Consider the following 22,421-nt stretch of genomic DNA (forward strand, 5'->3'; position numbering starts at 1 on the left):
TAAAGCTGTTGTCTTCTGCAGTATAAAAAGTTTGTGTTAATATTCATGGATATCTGAACTAGGGATGGGCATTTCAGGTAGAATTACTAGTCGATTTCTGCAGTCATTTTCGAATATTCGATTGACCCGTTGAAACGTGTATGGAATATTGATCAAAAGATTTATTTCTTTCCATTCAAAATGAAATATTACTCGTCGCTGCCAATAATAATAATAATAACATTATTATAACATTAATAAAATAATTAACTGTAGCCAAATAGAACGTAGGCCTATATCTATCTTACTAATTATAGAATCTATCTTTAACGGGAAAAGCAGGGCAGTAGTTCACATTCTGGTTAACTAGCCAAAAAGTCTCTACTAGGACACTGACAATTTAATTTTTATTTATTTACTTTAAAAATCGATTTTCACAGAACATGATTTCATTTTAACGACAACCATGACGCCCTGTGTGTATATTTAAATTAACAACAGCAGCATAATCAGATTCTCTTACACTTTTTTCCAGGATTTATGCCAACAAACACCAAGCACTGCCGAAAAATCACTTTCGGCTCTATGGGATCCAAAATATTTCCATGCAATAAAAGCCGAATGTCTTCTGGTGATCAGTACTTATTCGCTTCTTCGCCTCAATCATTTTTTGTTAAATTTCTCACAAAATCGACAAGCGAGCAAAGAAGAAAACTAGCGAAAGCAGAGCTAACGCAAAAACAATGGAGGTAAACCTCAGAACGAACCGCAAACTGAGTAGAGAACAGCTAAGTGACAACTATTGTGCTTCTGGTAAATAAGATTTATTATAAGCTCATTTAGTATTGCATTGTAAGACTTTTTTAATGTTATACACGTTATCGAATATTTGAGAATTATGCATTGCTGATTCTTCCCCAAAATATAGGCCTACATTGTCGATGGCAATATGGACAGTAGAGATCGATGTGGGGGAGAAATGTATGGAAATGTTAATTTGATCGAAGCCAAAACTGTATTAAGTTAATTTTAAGATATTGAAATATCATGAGCTTTGTGGAATATATATTTGGAAATCTTGTATTTGAAGTTATATACTTTATTATCGGAGGATACTGCCTTAATTAAACTTAGTTAGTCAAACTGGACAAGAAGATGCAAACTCTACACACATACAGAAAACGTAAAATTCAACCAACCTGCACTTGACGTATGAAACGTATAGTACAGTAAACTGTACAGTAGTGTTAACTACTTAAATACTGAGCCAACATCTACATTATGTTTTTAAATGCTGATATTAACAATACTTACAGTGAATACTTAAGGACAAATTTAGTAACACCAGTTTAAATGAGTGACTTATCAGTGCTTGATAAAGATCTGCAACTATGTAAACAGTTTTTTTTATCGTTTTCTCTGGGGCACTGACGTTTATGTGTCCTGCTGTTATTTCCAGTGCATAGCGGTTTAAAATATTTAGTCAACAACAGGAATCTAGGTGGAGATGGAATCATCCTATACTAAATAGTCTTAATATGGGTTTCTACCAAGTTATAGACAATTTAAAGAAATCATGATTCATTAAGTTACATGTTCAAAAACAAAACATAAACAAACAAATAAATAAGGGAGCATTCGGAGCTTTTATTTTGAAAAGTCAAGAGCGGAAGTAATGGCCATAAAGGAAGTGCGCTATGCGCGCTTTTACTCGAATCGCTTGGCGGTAAATGTTCAGCCACACGGGCAAAGTTCCGGATTATGGTTTAGTTGGCTAGTAATCTTACGGGGAAATTCTGGTTAGAGACGGTTATGAACTATGATGCAGAAGTTGTTGAATTTAGAGTCCCCACCGAAAACAACAAAACATTGTTTATATGTGGAATTCTCCCAACCTTTTCAGAAGCATACATTTACGTGAGTATGGTATAATGAACACGAACATTTCTGGTAACGCGAGTTATGCCAGCGAATATTAGCAAACTGTTTTCGCATTTTGAAAGTTCGCTGCTAATAAGTCTTAGTCCAAATTACATATTGCAAAACTGCTGACGTTATATAATAAAAGTATAATTAGTAAATGCACAGTAAGAATCATTTAAACTAAAAATGCAGTTGTCATATTGTAACGTGTCACATATACAGATGACAATTTATTAACGTTTTCATAGCTGCGGTCTTTCGCTTTGTTTCTTATCCAGGGGTCGCTCTGGAATATTTTCTCGGGATTTGGCGCCCTCTACTGGCTGAAAGTGGTTCCGAACGCTACGGTTGCCCTGCCGGGATTCTACGCGATTGTCAAATTCTACTCGGCGGTACAGGCCTCCAGGGCGCAGGAGTCCACGCATGCAAAGGGCCTGTTTCAGAAATCCCCCTTGAAGGTACACTGTTAAGTAACGTCCGAAGATATGCAATAAATAATGAGCGATCATTAAATGAATGACCTGCAAACTGACTCATGTCTGACTAACGGCAATTAAAATTTCCTTTGCAGCCACCAAGCCACAATTCTGATTTAGAAATTGTTTGCAAAATAGTAATGACAAATAAAATGGATATTGCAATTTGTGTCTGAGGCTTTGCTAGACCAGTCCCAGACACAAATCACAAGTGATTAGTCCTCAGATCATTTATATAAAATGTCCACGTTCTGTCTCTCTTGTTCCACTAAGAACTACAATGTCACCCACAGAGGTGCTAGGTTAGGTGTCTGACTGTAGTTTGTCTTTAGTTTATGCTTCTTCTGGTGTACCCTGAACGTAGGTGCACAGTGAATATGGGGTAGAAAATGAATGGACTTGTGGCAAATTAAAACACTAAGATTTAAAATAGTAAAATATCTGAATTATTGTTTGATATCATGCATTAAAATGTGCTGCTTTTGCATATTCAGTCGTCGTAATTTGAGCCGTGACAGTGAAGACCAGCACTAGAAGGGCTTTTCAAAAACATAATTATAGAATGGCGGACAAATATCTTTTAATTCTAACACAGAACCTTTTTTGAAGGTACAGCTGTGCACCAGACAGAGCTCAAACGGATTTCACAATGTGAAATCCCTCAGCGTCAGCAAATGCCAGGAGCTCGCCAATTACTACCTTGGCTTCAATGGATGGACCAGTCGAGTTATTACGGTAACAAAAGGAAGTGTGAGATTACTTGGAATGGTGTGCCCTGTTTTAATCCTCACATGCCTCTCGCAGACATTCATTGTTTTTTATGCCAGTTTTTCTTGTAGTTCCTGTCTTTTTTGCCTTCCACTTTGCTCATAGTGCCATACTGTAGTGTGTGGCGGAATTAGTGTCTAGGTTAGAATGCTATGGCTGTGATTGGTAGGCTACCAGTTGTGATCTCGGGGTCGGCAGAGTGATTTCGCCGTCGGGCTCTTGAGCGAAGGCCTTTATCCCTAATCGCTGGCTGTCTGGTTGACCCTGTTTTCTCGAATGTCTGTCACTTCAGATAAAAAGCATCTACAAAATATGTAAGATGTGCATCTAGGATATAATGGTGGAACGGGGCTTTTCCTTTTACTTGGAAGCATATTGACTTTTCCCCTTGTCTGTGGGCAGCTAAAAAACATTTCTGACAGTGACACTGGGGAGCTGCAGGTGAATGCGGACTCCCAGAAGCCCGCGCTGAAATACGGCTGCGTGGTGGGACTCAACTTCCCCCACCACGGAGTGGCCTGTCGAGGTGTCGGAATTGCCGAAGAGGTCTTCGAGGGCAGCCCAGGTGTGCGTGAGTGACAGCACGGTGTTTCCACACACAGTGACGGTGCCTTCCGGTATTGTCCGTTTCTTGTTTTGATGGCCAGTTTGCACATGCTGCTCGATTAATCGCTGTAAGGAAACTCGTCACGGCTACATTGAAAAAGCCGAAAAGTGTCTGGAAAATGAAAGCCAAAATGTATCTAATGAAAATGCTACATTTTTTGTTGCGTTATTATATAATGTGGTACCACCCCTAGTCTTCCGAAAGGTGCCCCGGAATGTTTTACGACCTCAGAGAGTCAGGCCCTCGGTTTTACATCTCATCCAAAGGACGGCACCATTGTAAGAGCACAGCGTTGCTCTTCCAGCAGCAGCCCAGCTTTCCTAGTCGGTCTCCTGTTAGCTGTTAGCGCCACTTAGCTGGCAAGTGCACAGTGTCCGAATGTGAGGGAGACAGCCTTGAACACTGGATCAGGGGTGCAGTTGAGGCCCCTTCAGGGGGCTCAGCACTTCACAGGGGCCCCTGAATACATAAAATTATATAATGTAGAAGGGGGGCAGAGGTGCTCAAGGTGACATTTTGTCAGGTGGCCCAGAAAGTCTAGCTGGTCCTCACTGTATTAATTCACAATTACCTGGAAATGTTTGTAGGGTCTAGGTAACATTTCAGTGACCCTGTTTTATTTTATTTACTTGTTCCCAGAGGAGGTCGCCATCAAAAGGGGTCTGCTGCCGAAACGGGCCCGGGACCGAGCCATGATGGACGCCTTCAGAAAAGTTTTGCTGATAGTTTTAGGTCGGTGGACATCAGTGTACATCAGCCCAGTTCTTACAGTGCGATTTACTCGTACTTGCAGAGAGTGGCACTCTGTGTTGCATTTTTGCTATTCTTAGTCCAGAAAAAAAGAGATCTCTCACAGCCTGCATATATGTGTGTTCGGGGGGGGGGGGGTGTATCAGAACTGGGAAAGTTTAGTACTGTTACATTCTGGCACTGTTCTCACATTTTCTGTCTTTCAGGAAATGGAAGAGTTGTGGTCGATTGTAAACTAGATGCAGATGAGATTACATCCGATGAAGATTTGGAAGGAATGATCAAGGTATCGTGGTTTAGTAATGCAAATGAGAATATGTAGTATTTTTGTTATAGAATTCACATTTGCGGTGTTGGATATAATGCATACTAACATTTACCCCTTACACCTCATTAATGAAAGTCTGCTTTATTTGCCATTTGCACAAACCTGAGTACAGGTGTCTCCTTTGAGACATACATGCAAATATGTACAGTTCAGAGCAAATCGCGGGGTCCGGGCCGAGGGTCAGGTCATTTATCTAGAGCGTTCTTGGGGGTTAAGGGCACAATGGACATGTGACTATTCTGCCAAGGATGGGATTCAAACCGGTGACCTTCTTGTCAGTCACAGGGTCCTTTTATGTTTACTTATGTCAGTATATTTTACCTAGGAGGGACATTAATGTATCCTACTGCATAAACAGCTTATTAAAGTCTTAAAGTCAGGGATATAATATATATAATGTATATTTAGTAAGAAAATGCACATTATTTGCTGTTGGTTCTTTTTACGTTCATCTTTAGGTTAACAACGTGTCCTGGGGCACGGAGGATGACGAAGACTTTCCTGATCTGACTCTGAATTTGTCAGATTTGTCCTGAAGCAGATCAACAGATGATCTGTATCAAAATTGAAAGTGACAGTTAGGAGCAGTTTTTCCCCCCCAGTTATATTTACATATTGGTAGGGTTTGATCTTTGGCAATTTATTAGCTCCATGTGTATAAATTTTAGATATGTATTATAGGACCAGTTGCTTTTTTTAACGTTGAAATCTGTTCATTTTTATGAAATCTGTACCTAGGATCCACATTTGTTTTCCATAAAAATGTGAAAGTTTGGCCTAAACAGAACTACTCACATGTACCACAGTGAACATTGTGTCTTTTTTGACACATTCAAATTTCATTTTTTGTCCTGTGTTTGTGAAGTATATTAATAAACAGTAGCACCTATATTGTTTTCTTTTTCCATTCATCTTATTTGTCGCGTATCCATTGTCTAAATTTAAAATGAAATCTAAAATGAAGTAATTCGATTCATGCATCGCTAGGCACTAATATGAAACCTTCTGGAGTTAAATCATCTTAGTCTTTTTTCCCCATTGAGACTGGCTGTCAGCTGTTAATACTACACTGTTAAGCCTCCGCACGTGGCAACCCACCAGAAGTGGAAATGGGGAATGGGGAACCCTGCACAGTGTCGTTGGGATTTCCTGTGGTTTTGCGTAGTGAAAGTTAAGCGGAGGCAGAAACGGGTTTTCTTAGAGTTATAGAGTTAAATTTAGGGTGTGAGGTTACATTTGGTTAGAGCACGTTATAGGGGTATTGGAGGTAGAGGACATAAAAATAGCTTTGGCATTAGGGTCATAGTGAAAGGATTAGCCTCCGTACGCTAAGGCTAGGGTTAGGCTTAATCCTAGCACCATCCCTAACACTAACTGTAGTGTTAACCCTGATGCCAACTCTATCCCTTGTCCTAATCATTACCCAAGAGCCATCCTTACCCCAAACCCTATGCCTTACCCTAAGGCTAACAGTCTTAAAGTTAATGCCAAACTTATCCTTAACGCTAAACCTAAAGAAAACCCTAGCCTTATCTCTAACTTCAGAATTAATCATAATGCCATCTTTGGAAGTTAAAGTACAAATTTACAACTTATTCTTCTGAATATTAAGATCTATTAATTACTATTAAGAATCAATATTAATATAATAAGGATATTGTAAGCAACACGTATAATCATGCATATATAGTCAGAATATTGTATTTAATGTAGAATTACACGTATAAACATCATATTGTAATGAACCGTTACAATTAGGCCTCTGTTAACCTGACTATAAGAATTAACATAACTCTAAGAAAAGGTGGTTTTATGAAGCAAGAATGTGAGACAGATATGAGATTAAGGACCTGAGGCCTCCTTCCATAGCAAGGGCTGGAGTGCATGACTGATTAAGGGGTTGTGTGCCTCCACCTTATTTGGTGTGGGTTGGTGTGTGAATATCTGCTGACCTTGATGCCAAACCGTTTGGAAGGGCAGTTGTGCCTTTACTTCAGACATCTATTCGTTAAACTCTTGGCTTTGGTGAGGAACACAGTCCGTCCCCCGCGCGTTCCACGCCTGCAGTGTTAAGAATGACGATCGGTATTAGCTTTTGGTGCAGTGTTGTAATTAGTTTGCAAGGTATTCAACTTACAGGTTGTTTAAGAATCAAATTGTTTATGTTATTTTGACAGGGGAGGCTAAAATGAAACGAAACGATGCTTTATTTTCCATTTGCAGCTATACAAGTACATTTGCTTGGGAATATTTTTTTTCGCATATCCTATTATAATCTCCTTTAAGACAGACAGACGCATACAGCATATACAATTGAAATAGATGCCGTTCACTCGTAGTATGTTTTCCATACAATTGTCTTAATTAATTGAGATTTGTGTGACTCCGTCGTCACTCCCGTGTTGTTGAGCAGATGGTCGAAAAAAGTTCTACATAATCAGAAAAGAGTTTTCTGCCGACATTGGGGAATTGTGGGTAATCATTTTAATGTTTTTTAAACGGGAAAATATGTATTAACACTTTTTCTTCAAATAGGAAGTGAATTAACTTTCACGGTGATTTTCATCTGGACGCCTTTATCATGCTTGTCCTGAAGTATCTAATTTAGTACTATATCAATTACAATTCAAGAAAACACGAATTGTAATTTCATTAACAATTACAGGTGCACAGTTACAGTTAACTTCATTCTGATGATTGCCTTGTAAAACAAACAACGTAGCTTAACTACGAAAGCGAAAGTATCCAAATGTCGAAACTATTTAGTACTAATACTATTTACCACATAGAATAACATTAATTTTGTACATGAATCACTTACTATTCATTTTTAATGAACAGTTATTCAAATATGTCGTGGTAAATGTGATTAATTCTGATTTGTTGTAGTGATTCACTGCGTAGCAAAAAACACACACACCCACAAACATTCCCATAAAGACCACCATTGTGTGAATGAGTGACATGTGTTTTGTCGTTTAAAAACAAATTAGAAAGAAATTTCGATTTCTATTCTATTCACCGCAAGAATCATACGGTTTAACCACAACATAGAAAGTATTACGCTTTATAAAGCCGAGAGGTAAGTCAATCCTGCAGATAAAGAGCAAGCCTGTTACATTTAGATTAAGCGCAGTATTCACTGAAAACGAAGATGAGTATGATGACATTAATCCGCGTCTGTATCATTCTGTCGTTCTTCGACTGCAGCACAAGCATGTCATGCATGCGGACGAGAAACGTACTGGGGATACGGAATGAGGAGACCAAGAAGTTACTGGAAAGCATGGTAAGCATCGTGTCTATTTGGGCAGAAATGGTGGGGGGTTATTGTCTTTTACAGCATGTAAAACAATTGATTTTTACCCCACAGGGCGGAAGATTTCCGTCTGAGTGCATTAACGAGAATCCCGGACAGATGTTGGATGACACCGTGTACCATTTTGATGAAACACCGGTAAGTTATCCATTCATTATTATTATTATTATTATTAATTATTATTATTAATTATTATTATTATTATTATTATTATTATTATGTTATATCATGTTTTGCTGTCTTTTTCCGTATTTAAATTTCTTCTCTGACGCTGTGAACGTTCTTTCAACTTTACATTGTTCTGCGTGCAGACAGCAGTCAGGGACCATGACAGTAAAACCCTAAAAACGTGCACATGCGCTGATATAATCACATTCATTGCTTGGTTTGCATTACAGTTTTCTGATATATGTATTGCAGAATGAGAGCACTCGCTTGTCCATGGCTTACGAGGCTCTGAAGAGCGTGCAAAACATTTTTAAGAAGGACCTGTCTTCTACGACTTGGGACCTTCATCAGCTTAATCTCTTTCAAAATATGATAGATCGGACAGTAGAAAGATTACAATTTTGCGTAAGTAATAAGTAACACTACTTGTTAGTAATTCCTAAAGGTTTAAATACCAACTGCAATCAATAGTTTTCTTTATTGCCTTCAAAAGGTTGGAGAACAATTGTCCGGTTCTTCTGAAACCAAGTATGCCAACCTGAAGTTATATTTTGAAAAGCTGAACGGTATTCTGGAAGATAAGGTAACGTATATTAGATATCAGTTTTCTTGTTAAATAAATAAACAAACAAACATATATAAACATACATATGTATCTAAAGTGAAACCCTTGGTTTGTATGCATTGTTTTTTTAGGGACACAGCCGCTGCGCGTGGGAAATTGTGCGGATGGAGGTGCTACGTAATCTAGAATATCTGAGCAAGTTCTTCGGCAGCAGTCAGCGATAGGGGGAACTCTTCGCTCTACAACAGATCATGACCGATGGATACTTCAGAGTGCATAGAATGTGACGCCAAATATACAGCATACTAAGTTTTAAATGATGTGCCTATTTATTTATTTATCTATCTATTTATTTATTTATTTATTTGCATTTTAATTTTTTTGCTATACAAGAGATAAATCACTATCAATAGAATACTTCAAAGTCTGTGCAAAATATGAACCCAACTAGGAGATATTTTTTAATTAAATTATATGCATATTTATATTTTTCTACATATTTTTGAACTTTATTTTCGGATTAGTATCTGTTCTTTTGTGTGTACAATTTCTAATAAATAAGGCAAGTTTTTTCATGGTAACTGGCTGTTGAAGAGAGTATTAATTATTTAATGAAATACACCATAATCTGGTTTGTTATAACTATAAATTCACATGGATTCCAAAAACACAAGTTTAAGTAATACTAAACACGGTCAACAGGAAGCTGTTGCGGACATCCATCGTCCAACTGCTTGTCCTGATTAGAGTCATATAGGCCTATAGGACCTGAATCCTACAGCCAGGCAACAAATGACACACGCTGCTGTTTGCGTTTCTCTAAACCAGAGGTCACCAACATGGTGCCCGCGGGCACCAGGACGGCCCCAAGGACCACATGAGTCGCCCGCAGACCCGTTCTAAAAATAGAACTCACCAGTGAGCAGCGTCTAAAATTTGATTTGATCCTGTTGCTATTCTTCTTTAATCACATTTGCATTTATAGAGATTTGAAAATGACAATATCTAAAAAAGGCATTTAAAACATGTTTATTATACATGAAGGTTAGATAAGTTTAGGAGGGCGTTTGAAACTTGTAGCCCTTCGTATGGCTCAGCACCCGTGAAGTAGCTCTCAGTTTCAAAAAGGTTGATGACCCCTGGTCTAACTCTAACCCTAACCCTAACCCTAACCCTAACTCTCCAAGTTAGCCACAGCACTGCACAACAAAAAGAAAGTTAAGCCTTATACCTGGAAAACCAAAAGGTTTATTATATATAGAAGATATATACAAGACGTCTTATGGCAAATCTGTATTATTCCATGATAAAAACTAAAATTAGCTACATGAAAGCGTTGAGGTAGTTTTCCAAATCCTACAGACTAATTACAAGATAATAAAACTGTTACATACATGTAATGAGTGTGCAGACTTGACTCAAAATCAAAATCTCCTCGTCAGTCAGCTCTCTGCGAACATGTCCTTCTGGAGTTAACTCTGCAGGCGTACAACTGACTATTCGCTATTTTGGTGTGATTTTAACTTCAATACAGTAACATTTTATTCTCAAAGCCTGCACTGTTATTTTGTCTCTCAAATTAGGACAAAATAACAGATATGACTATAAGTTTAAGTGAGGTAAAAATTCAGAACATGGGCCAAAAACAGAGAACAAAATTAAAACAGGATATAAGAACATAAGAAATCTACAAACGAGAGGAGGCCATTCGGCCCATCAAGCTCGTTTGGGGAGAACTTAACTAATAGCTCGGAGTTGTTAAAATCTTATCTAGCTCTGATTTAAAGGAACCCAGGGTTTTAGCTTCCGCTACACTAGCAGGAAGACTATTCCATACTCTAACTACACGCTGTGTAAAGAAGTGTTTTCTCAAATTCAGTTTAAAATGTTCTTCCGCTAATTTCCACTTATGGCCAAAAGTTCTAATATTTAAACTAATATTGAAATAGCCATTTGGCTGAACAGAATTCAGACCTGTTAGAATCTTATAGACCTGGATCATGTCCCCCCTTAGTCTCCTTTGCTCAAGGCTGAACATTCAGCTCAGCTAACCTCTCCTCATAAGACATTCCTCCAAGACCAGGAATCGTTTTTTGCAGCCCTACGTAGAACCGTTTCCAAGGCAGCAATCATATCAACATAACTCTCTCCTCCTTCCTTCTCTTCTACCCCATTGGTGTTTATGCATCTGCCGTGGGAAAAGGCAGCAGCTGTGATTAACGCTGCCACACCCATCACTCAGTCACAGAGCAGCCGTAGGATTTAAACACCTAACCCTGGAAGTGAGTCAACACTGCCACCCTCTGTTGCAGACATGTTGTAACTCATTCTTATCACCTGTTTGTTTTTTTGTTTTTATGAGTTGAATGTAGTCACCCTTCTATGTTGGGTTTCGATAACAAATAAAAAAGTAGGTTGATTCGAGAAGAGAATTACAATTCACCTTCTATTCACACTATACAAAGAAACCATTGGTCAACTGTATACAGGCACGTAGCCATATAGTAAAATTGCAGGTAAGAACCCCCCCCCCACACGTGTTTGCTCCCGACCAGGCTAATTAGGTCATATTAATTGCTCTGCAAAAAATTCCAACACTGCGTTTCACAGCATTTTGTTTTTGTCGAAGGATTGTCATGTTCATGTTCAATACAGATGTTATAGTCTACCACCACGCTTTCATCAGGAAAAAAAATAGATTTCAAATAGGTTTCCAAAATTATTGCCGCCGTAACTCCCTTTCCTGCTTAATGGTTTAGTCTTCTTGCACAGCCGTGTCTTCATCTTTGTATTACGCACAGTGGACTGGCCCACTCTACGAAGGGGAGGACTTTTTAAGAGCTTTTTTGATACATGCGGCCGACACGAGACTCCTCAGTGTTCTGTAAAGCTGATCCACTACCGGTCCAAGCCGATGGGGAGCCCTATGCAAGCATCACCATCAGCACCCCCTCCCCCCAGCCGTGAAATTGGCTGCTAAGTTGAAGCCGTAGGCGGATGTATGTGTCACTAGGATTAACTGACCCTGATCTGTTTAATATTAACCTCTATATTTAAATTGCCATTTATATACTTAAGTTTGACTTTTGACATAGCCTACAGTATTTCCTGAATTACACAGAATACCTCGGTTGTCAATGAGCCAGTCTATACAAACCCATCTCTGCATTCAAACTTATCTATTCATCCATTGTACAGGACAAAGGAAAAGGGTGAAGACTTGATTTTTTTTTATTTTCACTTTACCATTGAAAAATAAAATACTCATAAGAATCTACAACAGACATTCACAATGCTTGATTGAGTATGACAGGGGTGTCTATCACTTCACTCAAGATCAAGAGCTCCGAGTTGGAAACAATGTTGTTTTGTTTTTAAAAATAAAAAAATTAATTTGTCCAGAAAGACCACCAGAGAAAGTGACTTAAAAAAAATACTGAACGTGACTTCAGTCATTGGCTAGAGCAGCAAGGAATGTTGTAGGGATTCTGAACACTAAAAAAACAACTAAGGGTTGTGACAGTAGATAAATTTCAAAAAGAAATGGTCCCAGAAGTTAAGTGGTACAACGAAATGGGCATTTTAATATTAAAAATTAAGTACCACATTTATAACTACACAGCTTAAGGTATTTTCAAAGTTAAAACAAGATATCAGCATCTAAGGGCACCAATCCTTCAAATGTAAATTTGAAAATGAAAAATGAGACAGGGTTACAAACAATTTAAATTCATTACAACTGTTGCAAAACCCACAGGAAGTATATTTTGAAAATGTCTTTATTCATTAATCATTTATTTATCCTGGTTTTAAAACGTATCAGTATCCTTCTGAAATAGATGAAAAGTAGTAAAACTGAATGATTTCAGTCTTCGTTTTTTTCCATTTTCTTCAATTGTTTATTTTCATAGTTATTTTAGGAGGAATAGTCAGTCTTTGCAGTCAAATTTAAAAGTACAAGCGTATAATGATGTAAACAAGATGAGATCTGTCAAATGCTCTGTTTCCATCTTCTATCTTAAAATGAAAAAGTGGTATAAGTGCCATGAAAAAAAAATTATGGATGGAATCTTCTAGCGTGAAAGGGAACAGCTGGAAAATTGTCAGAAAGTACAATTGTTTTCCATCAAAGTTCCCCCTCTCGCAACTGGAAGGTCCTTGGGGTCTCACACAGATGCAAAGGATGAAGAACCACCCTTTTCTGGCAACTGGAAAATATATATATATATATATATATAAAATAAAATAACTGCCAATTTTTGTCTTCCCTGCAACCAAACCACTGGCTCAGGATGTCAAAGCAGAGTCCTTGTGTGCTGGCTGAGCTGGTGAGTGTTGCACTGACTTCTGGCTTTCCGCATCTTTGAAATGCTTCTCAACCTGTGAGATGATAAAGGCATATTAGCCACCTCACTGGATGAAACACCCACACATGAATGTTCAGGTTACCTTTGTCAAGAAAATGGTAAAGAAATCAGCCAGTACTGATCACTCATTTTTAGGGTAATTAGTGGATATCTTTTTCCTCTTAAAACAAAAATAGTCTGGGATTAGAATGACACTGGTGCCTGTTTTATATTTATACAACATTTCATTAAAATTCCATTGATATTTCCACTATCCCACTGTCTTTTTTAAAAAGCAAGCCTCTAGCATTGAATATTTACCTACCAAGAAGTAAGAGTGAGAATAATTTTAATCATGGAATTATTTTGTAAAGTATATCTAAAAAGTTCAAAAGTCACAAGTCACAGGAGATGTTCTTATCTGCCTTAGAGATAAGAGAGGACAGTGCTACACATTTGATCCTATGCAGGATTTATTATAAGCTGAGATCAGAAACATTCCCCAATTAGGCTGTATTCCATTACTGGTGGGACCCAGTCAAGTAGACAAGTCTAATAATTTCTCTGCTTTTTGTGAGTGGATATATATTCATTTGCACCCAAATCAGTCAGTCCAAAATGTTAAGCATTCGTATGCCGGAGCTTAACACTGTTCAGACACTGCAACAAAATAGAAATTCCTATCAGTGAAAACAGGTCTGCAGGGAGGTAACTGAGGTGTAACATGTATAAAAAGCATTACAGCCTAAATCCTTCCCAACACCTCTGGAAGTAAAGGAATACATTAAACAAATCAACCAATGAGAAGCATTTAATTTCACATGTGGTCACAAAACCCGGAAAAAAAAAAAAGATTAATCTGCTCTTTTGTCAATGTTAAGTCATTCAAAAGTAAAAACTGTAATAATACATGTATCAGTTGTCTTAAAACATGATAGATCTTAAACTACTTTAAAAACAAATCTATAAACAGCATTTAAATTATCTAGTACAGCTTTCCTACTAAATGAAAGCTTATAGATGTGTATAATTCTTGAAGCAGACATTCAGTAAGGCTTTCACTTGTGATTGATAACTCATTTGCGCATCAACTGCTTTACTTAATTATTGACCAATTAGATTAAAACAATCATACTCACTATTTTGCGTACGTGACTTAAAGCGCTGCCTTCTTTGCCTTTGCAGTTTTCTGCCTGATAAGGCGGTGAGATTACGACATCATCCATCACAATTATGTTTCTCTCCTGCCACTTACAGTCTTTGATACTGGAAAGAGAGGATAGTATTACCAGCAATACCATTCATTCCGTCCGAATTTTTGGTAAGACACTCACAAGCATGGAATCCTTTACTCTGAATGATTCTTAATTGTATTTGTTTTCTAACACACAAGACACATCTTAACATATGGATGCACACTCTGAAAAAGTCAATCCCAACTATAGCCTGGAAAAACTGTGTTTCGGTCATTGAAGCGGCATTCAGATATTGAGTATGGCATTGAAGCGGCATTCAGATATTGAGTATGGCATTGAAGCGGCATTCAGATTTTGAGTATGGCATTGAAGCGCCATTCAGATATTGAGTATGGCATTGAAACGGCATTCAGATATTGAGTATGGCATTGAAGCGCCATTCAGATATTGAGTATGGCATTGAAACGGCATTCAGATATTGAGTATGGCATTGAAACGGCATTCAGATATTGAGTATGGCATTGAAGTGCCATTCAGATATTGAGTATGGCATTGAAGTGCCATTCAGGTATTGAGTATGGCATTGAAGTGCCATTCAGATATTGAGTATGGCATTGAAGCGGCATTCAGATATTGAGTATGGCATTGAAACGGCATTCAGATATTGAGTATGGCATTGAAGCGCCATTCAGATATTGAGTATGGCATTGAAACGGCATTCAGATATTGAGTATGGCATTGAAACGCCATTCAGATATTGAGTATGGCATTGAAGCGGCATTCAGATATTGAGTATGGCATTGAAACGGCATTCAGATATTGAGTATGGCATTGAAGCGCCATTCAGATATTGAGTATGGCATTGAAACGGCATTCAGATATTGAGTATGGCATTGAAACGGCATTCAGATATTGAGTATGGCATTGAAGCGCCATTCAGATATTGAGTATGGCATTGAAGCGGCATTCAGATATTGAGTATGGCATTGAAGCGGCATTCAGATATTGAGTATGGCATTGAAGCGGCATTCAGATATTGAGTATGGCATTGAAGCGCCATTCAGATATTGAGTATGGCATTGAAGCGCCATTCAGATATTGAGTATGGCATTGAAGCGCCATTCAGATATTGAGTATGGCATTGAAGCGGCATTCAGATATTGAGTATGGCATTGAAGCGGCATTCAGATATTGAGTATGGCATTGAAGCGCCATTCAGATATTGAGTATGGCATTGAAGCGGCATTCAGATATTGAGTATGGCATTGAAGCGCCATTCAGATATTGAGTATGGCATTGAAACGGCATTCAGATATTGAGTATGGCATTGAAGCGCCATTCAGATATTGAGTATGGCATTGAAGCGCCATTCAGATATTGAGTATGGCATTGAAACGGCATTCAGATATTGAGTATGGCATTGAAACGGCATTCAGATATTGAGTATGGCATTGAAACGGCATTCAGATATTGAGTATGGCATTGAAGTGCCATTCAGATATTGAGTATGGCATTGAAGTGCCATTCAGATATTGAGTATGGCATTGAAGTGCCATTCAGGTATTGAGTATGGCATTGAAGTGCCATTCAGATATTGAGTATGGCATTGAAGTGCCATTCAGGTATTGAGTATGGCATTGAAGTGCCATTCAGGTATTGAGTATGGCATTGAAGTGCCATTCAGGTATTGAGTATGGCACTGAAGTGCTTCCACACATAAGCACACAGGAACATAAACAGCGCTGATGCGAGATGCTGCACACTTACGTTTTGTGTATGGTTTGAAAAAGCTGCTGACCATCAACAGAAACGCCAGCACTAACTGCATATGCCAGAGACAGCTTGTCTTCTTTCTCAGTCCGTGCACGAATGGAAAGCTGTAGGGAGAATCACTATTACATTTACATAATTCCATTCTGTATTAATGCATCTATGCTGTGAACAAATTGATGCTAAACTTCCCATTCAATAGCATTTCAATGAAAACAAACTACTGAACAACACCTTATAATTCTGCATTTAATATTAAACTAACTTTAGTTCATTTAAAGCAGGTAAAAGTGGGTTAAGTTTTGTTGCAATGTATTTGGCAACCTGATCTTGGAAAATGCAGTATTAATAAAAACAGCTAACAATCAAGGGAAAGTCTACTACTTGCATTCAATTTCAATTAAAATGCTCATAACAAATTAAACACACGTAAACTGTTTTCTAGACTATAATCAGATGGTACAAGGGGGTGGGTCTTACCTTATTAATATTCAAGGAGGCTAGAGGGGGAGGGGTTTCAGAGCGGTCATTGATTATATCCACTTCTGAAACACAGGCTAAATTTATCAGGACAATGTCACTTAGGTTGGGCTTTCCGCTGGAGGGAGCACATTCTGAAGGAGAGGAGGGTACAGAGTCAAGGCAAGCAACCACAGTGGTGGGCTAGTGATGTGTTTGGCCAAAGAACTGAGGGAAGCAACGGCGCCATCCACTGTGCCACTGTGACAATGCTCTGTGACCCCAACCAGGATATGAAGCTTGAAATGGGTGCAATTTTAGCCATTTTATCATATGCAATAAATAAGTGTAATGTGAACACAAAGCTAGTCAATCCCATAGGCAACATAGACGGCCGCCTATCTGCCTCGGATGGGGGTTAGGGTTAGGTGATGCTGCATGGGCTGAGACTGGCTCTGGGTGGACAGCTAGCTCGATCCGTTCAAGAATGTAGTGTTTTGTAGAAGAATGAGCCCTGGTGGATGTCTGTCATAACCCTAAAAAGCATGTACCTGATTGTTACTTAAATCAGTTGTCAGCGAGTGTACAATTTATTAGCAAGACACAGGATTTAGTCAGACCAGCAGCTGGATACTTCACACATATCTTGTAAAGGGGCGATAATATACAAAATATAACGGCTGAATTTCTGTCCGAGGAGCTTCATTGTTATACACTACCACTGTAATAATGTCTGTGCTGCAACCAAGGACAAGCAAGCCGTAACTGGTACGAAGACAACTTTCCCCCCCCAACTTAACTACCGACATCATAGTTACCGTTCTCCCTTTAAAATCGCACACGTTGCTAGACTTGGCGTAATGTTATCATTATGCCAAAGGAGATACGTATTCCTCGTCTGTAAGTTTTTCAAATATCTCGTCCAGTTAAAACTTACGAACCCTTTACCAGCTAGTTGACGACACAGAACAATGACAGAGCACTTTTGAATGACCAAAAACGAACCTTTCCAATGACAGCAACAAATTGCCCGAGTTTACGGTTAAAACGAAGGTAGCACTAAAAAGTCCCCTTTACAGGGGCGCGTACAGAACACACAGGCCTAATGCTACAGCGCCCTTTTCTTCATGTCCCGTCACATGCACTCAAGCCGCACTGATAACAAGGTATGTGAAACCGAATAAACTAAACCTAAGTAGTGTCAGTCTGCCACACATATGATAACGTGTCTAAAGATTACACTCACAGACCGCTATTAGCTACAGCTAGCTGGAAAGTCCCATGTCAAATTCATGCGAGCCGACGACACAGCGTCGACCTAAACTAGAAAAAAGGATACTCAGAATCAGCATCTTAGATTGGTAATCGAAAGCCACGACCTCCCCTTGTAACTGCTGGCCCAGGCAGGTGAGACATGAAACGTTGCTCCCGACACTAAAGTACTCCCCAGGTGCAGTAGCCGCCATTTTCTCGGCGAGGAGAGCGAAGCGTCGGGCGTGACGTCAACACGCACGGCGACGTACCCTGGCGCGTGTGTCATGTGTTTGGTCGAGATAGATCCCACGTCCACCTTCCTCACCGAGCGTTTACGAGCCATTAATACAATGACACCGCTTAACCAATTCAGGTTGCCGATTTGAAACTACAGTATAGTGGCACTTTACTTGACAGGGCACGAATACTTTATAGGTAATAGGGATGGGAATCATTAAGATAAAATTACTACTACTTTACTGGAACTGCTTATCAACCCGGTACTTTAACAGTACTCTTATCGGAACTTTTTATTTAAAAGAGAGAAAGAAACAAATTAAGAGAATAATTAATTAACATTGCCTTATTATCTTGTATGCACTGTATATAAATTAACATTATTCAATCGCAAACTGCAACAACATTGTTTTGAACAAGTCACTACTATAGATTATAATGATATGGAGATGCAAAATATTTTTTACAGCACAAGAAACAGCAATGTTTCGAACAATTCACCCATTATACACTGATCTTGTGTTGATGTAAAACAAATGTAATAAATAATGTTCACTTTTAAACAGCCCGGAACTTTCGACATGGGGTGCGTACGGTGCGTATCTAGCCGTTCACCTCATAGCTCTCAGTGCACCCAACTGCGGCACGGCCCAACCTATTTTCGCGTTTAAGAACAGGCTTTTAGCTTTAAACTGTACGTATTTTAAACGATTGTGCATATAACCCAAGATATTTTAGCTAATTTGCTGTGGTTACAGTGATTTTATTTTTAATTGCTGAAAACTGAACTTCAGAATGATGTTGAAATTGAAAATACGGTAAATTGATGGTCTATTTGCTGTGAAATTTTTAATTGCTTAAAGTACATTGGAACAATTAGTTGTCAACCGTGTGCACGAAACATCAACGAACCGTTACTGGGCCTAACTGTCACAACTTCTGAATTTCACATTTTAAGTGGAAAACTCAATGCAAGAATTTCAAAACGACATATGATTCTCTGACCATTTCAGATTTAATTTATGAACACACATGTAACAATCAGCTGGATAATGATTACTTTTAATAATTAATCCATATCCGTCTCCGGTTTATTATGCCATTTTACAATCGAACCTTAAGTTATTCACAACCTCCTGTAATTCGTCACAATGATTAAAAACAGAGTTATTGAGAAAGTTTATGGAATTTTTTCTATTTTTAGATAATATCTTACAGTCCTAATCAGAGTTGAAACTGCACCCCCCCCCCCCCCCCCCCCCACACACACACACACATACATATTCTTTCTTTACATCCCAGCCCAAAGTAATTTGTACAGCATAAATAAGGGATACATATGAGTAACTGGTGTAAGTTTGGTGCATGTAGGATTTTCCCAGCCACAGTTAGACGCGGGGGGGGGGCATTCTGTGGCAAGGTGGCACCCCCCCCCGACCTAGAGTCTTTTCCTTATGGCTGGACGACTTGAAATACGACTTGTTAGCTGTAATGCACACGGGGTTTAGAGTGAGTGGTGAAATTTTGGTGACTTTTGATTACTTGAAATAAATCATGAGTCACAATTCATTAATAATGAACAAACATGATATCAGTGACTGGTGTGTGAGTGTGCCCTGCGATGGCTTGGCGCCCCATCCTGGCAGTGCCTTGCCTCGTGCGCCTAACCCCCGGGATAGGCTCCGGACCACCGCAATCATGAATAGGATGAGCAATTTCAGAAAATGGATGGCTGGAAACACGAGATCAGTATTTGTTGTGTTATTCATTACTTGTTCCTTAAGTAGTTAACAAAGGTTTGTGGAATTGACAGATACAGTAACAATAGTAACTGCTTGAAGTAAATCATGAGTCACGATTCATTAATAATGAATTGACATCAGATCAGTAGCCTACGTAACTAAGACTTAGTTTGTGGTTAATTAATATATAAGCAATAGCATAATAACTATATTATTTATGCCCCGTGAAGAAAAGTGTTACCAAAAATAGTTATTTTAAGATTTTTTTTTTAACTGAAAGAAAAAAACATTGGAGGAAAAATGCAGTTTGATTTCAGGATTCTGTCACACAATTCACCAAAATATTCATCAACGAATTAAACAGCATCACCTTTGTGTCATTTTTGTATGACCCTGGGTTTAACCCCTAAATCCCAATCTATCATTTCAGGGATAAACGTACTTTTAAGTCCCATGCACAAACAATACCGCTTAGACACGAGCTCTCCAGCAACGTCTTCCCGCACTTTGAATTGGCCTGTAGGCCACATGTCCTGGTTCGCCTATTTGTCTTAACACGTTCGATATGCAGAACTTCACGCATATCTTTATGTACGTTTAAATTAATACTATTGATAACAACCTAAATATAATTTATATATAAATATAAATATTTAATATAAATAACATCACAGCAACAAAATACCATGCATGCCCGTACTGCGTCCCCGATTGTTCCAATAATTACAGAGCCTGATAAACAATATTCCAAAAACAACACAATTATAGTGGACATAATTCACGATGATTTCATTACAATAAAATACTAATTATTGATATTATTCGTACCCTATTTATAGATTAGTATCGATTTTATCTGTAATGCTTCACTATAGTTGCGTATACACAAAGGTGCAATTTATATAGGCTTAAATATTAATAATTAATGCGCTAATTGCACTAATTTCCAATTGCAATTATGCACACTAATGCATCTTAATAAAACGTCACAAAAATAGTTTTATGGCTAATTGTTAGGGTTAATTTACTATAATATAGCTTAAATATTTAAGCTTCAAATAATTATGTACAAAACCTAATTCGTCTACTAACAAGGTGACGGTGACCGTTGTGGCTACTTTTTTTTTTGTTAACAGATCTTTTGCCTTAACTCGAATCTGAAAAGAATTTTTCGTATTTGAAGAAATTAAACCAAAAGCACATGTAACGTCAATATATTAATTCCATCCCTTACTGAGAATACGTAAACAAAATCGAAACAAATAGGCCTATATGAAGGAAATAGTGACGCATGAATGATGCCAGCTTTGGGGTTTTCCGCTATAGGTAGGTATTGGCTCCTTATTCGCCGCTCCTTATTCCTTATTATTTTGCGGTCCACCTTAAATGCTGCGCAGCCGAATGCAATGACGCGATTGCGCCTGTAGGGGGCTAATTTAGCGAGGCTTACCTTCATTTGGCTTTCGATTCGTATTAACTGAACACGATTCTACTGACTTGGAAAGTACATATCTGGGCAGATTCAGTAATAGCATGTGTGTATTTTATCAGAAAATGAGACAAACGCAAACGTCTTTCCACTCCCAATCAGGCCCCGAAATATGCCCAATCAGGCAAATATGAACTTCTCAGTACACGTCAGGTATCCCACTATATAGAAAAGGTGATATTATCCTGGCCCAGACTGATTTAATGCTTTAAAAATCAGATGGAAAAAAGGCATGTCATACTATAGAGCACGAAGGGTTACAATACGATGTAAGTAAAACAGCAGCAAGGAAATTCAGAGCTGCAGGGAGAATCACTATTTCGTAATTATAATTCGTGAATTTGTAATATTATTGAAGATGTAAAACAGTGCTATATAGACCTACTCAACATATATACGCACAAACAGAAACACATATTTTACATTTCACAATTACATGTTTTACATACAGTATCAATGCACAGAACCAAGAAACACATCCTACTCCTAGTCCTATATTAATACTATATGATTACATTTTATTTTGAATATATTACTTGCTGTCACTCCTTCTCGTCGTCCAATCGTGACACTTGATTGTCCAAATGATTGTCAGAAAGAATGTATATCAGAACATGAGAAGTTTCTAGCAGATGTTCTGAAATTTTAAACAATGAAAGTATTGAATCAATTGATGGGTTTTTGTTTTATAATGATTAGAAAGTTAGCACAATGAAGCAAGATATAGACAAATAGTTCATAAAATGACTGCATGTTTCAAGAAGATATTACTTAAATTTACAAAATCACATATACATTTTTTTAATGACAATCAGGCATCTACACAATTCATCTATGGATTTATTTTTATGAATTTAAATCACAACCATAAACTGATTATGGTTTTGCAGATCATGGCTATTTGCCTTATCGAGCGATTAGTCACAGACAAAGTATTATTGTATTAAAATCACGGGCGTCGCCGCCATTAAATCTGAGGTGGACGTGCCCCCCTCACATTTTATAATTATTCGTTTGGACCCCCCCACATTTAACATAAAATATT

General features: G+C 38.2%; 3 protein-coding genes across 7 annotated transcripts; 2 read left to right on the forward strand and 1 right to left on the reverse strand.

The window, feature by feature from the left end:
• The first annotated feature begins 550 nt into the window (after positions 1 to 550).
• On the forward strand, positions 551 to 5,720 carry rdm1 (RAD52 motif containing 1). 5 transcript variants are annotated; one of them, XM_072705118.1, is made up of 7 exons: positions 551 to 728; positions 2,181 to 2,360; positions 2,988 to 3,113; positions 3,549 to 3,717; positions 4,393 to 4,485; positions 4,710 to 4,789; positions 5,290 to 5,720. In XM_072705118.1, exons 1-7 carry the CDS (start codon positions 723 to 725, stop codon positions 5,365 to 5,367), a joined length of 732 nt encoding a protein of 243 aa, XP_072561219.1. In that variant the 5' UTR covers positions 551 to 722; the 3' UTR covers positions 5,368 to 5,720. The 5 variants fall into 5 exon arrangements, 4 of the variants coding, with proteins under 4 accessions (XP_072561219.1, XP_023691217.1, XP_023691218.1 ...); XM_023835449.1 differs by lacking the exon at positions 551 to 728 and adding an exon at positions 1,696 to 1,896; XM_023835450.1 differs by lacking the exon at positions 551 to 728 and adding an exon at positions 1,696 to 1,896 and having other exon boundaries at positions 3,549 to 3,711.
• Positions 5,721 to 6,887: 1,167 nt separating this feature from the next.
• Positions 6,888 to 9,370, forward strand: LOC111855896 (interferon beta-like). Its single transcript, XM_023835364.1, has 5 exons — positions 6,888 to 8,120; positions 8,205 to 8,288; positions 8,571 to 8,723; positions 8,812 to 8,901; positions 9,015 to 9,370. Exons 1-5 carry the CDS (start codon positions 7,986 to 7,988, stop codon positions 9,105 to 9,107), a joined length of 555 nt encoding a protein of 184 aa, XP_023691132.1. The 5' UTR covers positions 6,888 to 7,985; the 3' UTR covers positions 9,108 to 9,370.
• A 2,721-nt stretch (positions 9,371 to 12,091) lies between these two features.
• LOC111855902 (protein LSM12 homolog A-like) lies at positions 12,092 to 18,157 on the reverse strand. The gene is made up of 5 exons (XM_023835376.1): positions 17,994 to 18,157; positions 16,676 to 16,809; positions 16,193 to 16,302; positions 14,369 to 14,495; positions 12,092 to 13,263 (listed from the first exon to the last, which is right to left on the reverse strand). The coding sequence occupies exons 1-5, from the start codon at positions 18,118 to 18,120 to the stop codon at positions 13,171 to 13,173; spliced, it is 591 nt and encodes a 196-aa protein (XP_023691144.1). The 5' UTR covers positions 18,121 to 18,157; the 3' UTR covers positions 12,092 to 13,170.
• Positions 18,158 to 22,421: the final 4,264 nt, after the last annotated feature.

Source organism: Paramormyrops kingsleyae, chromosome 22 (assembly GCF_048594095.1).
Source record: "Paramormyrops kingsleyae isolate MSU_618 chromosome 22, PKINGS_0.4, whole genome shotgun sequence".
NCBI classification, from domain to species: Eukaryota; Metazoa; Chordata; class Actinopteri; order Osteoglossiformes; family Mormyridae; genus Paramormyrops; species Paramormyrops kingsleyae.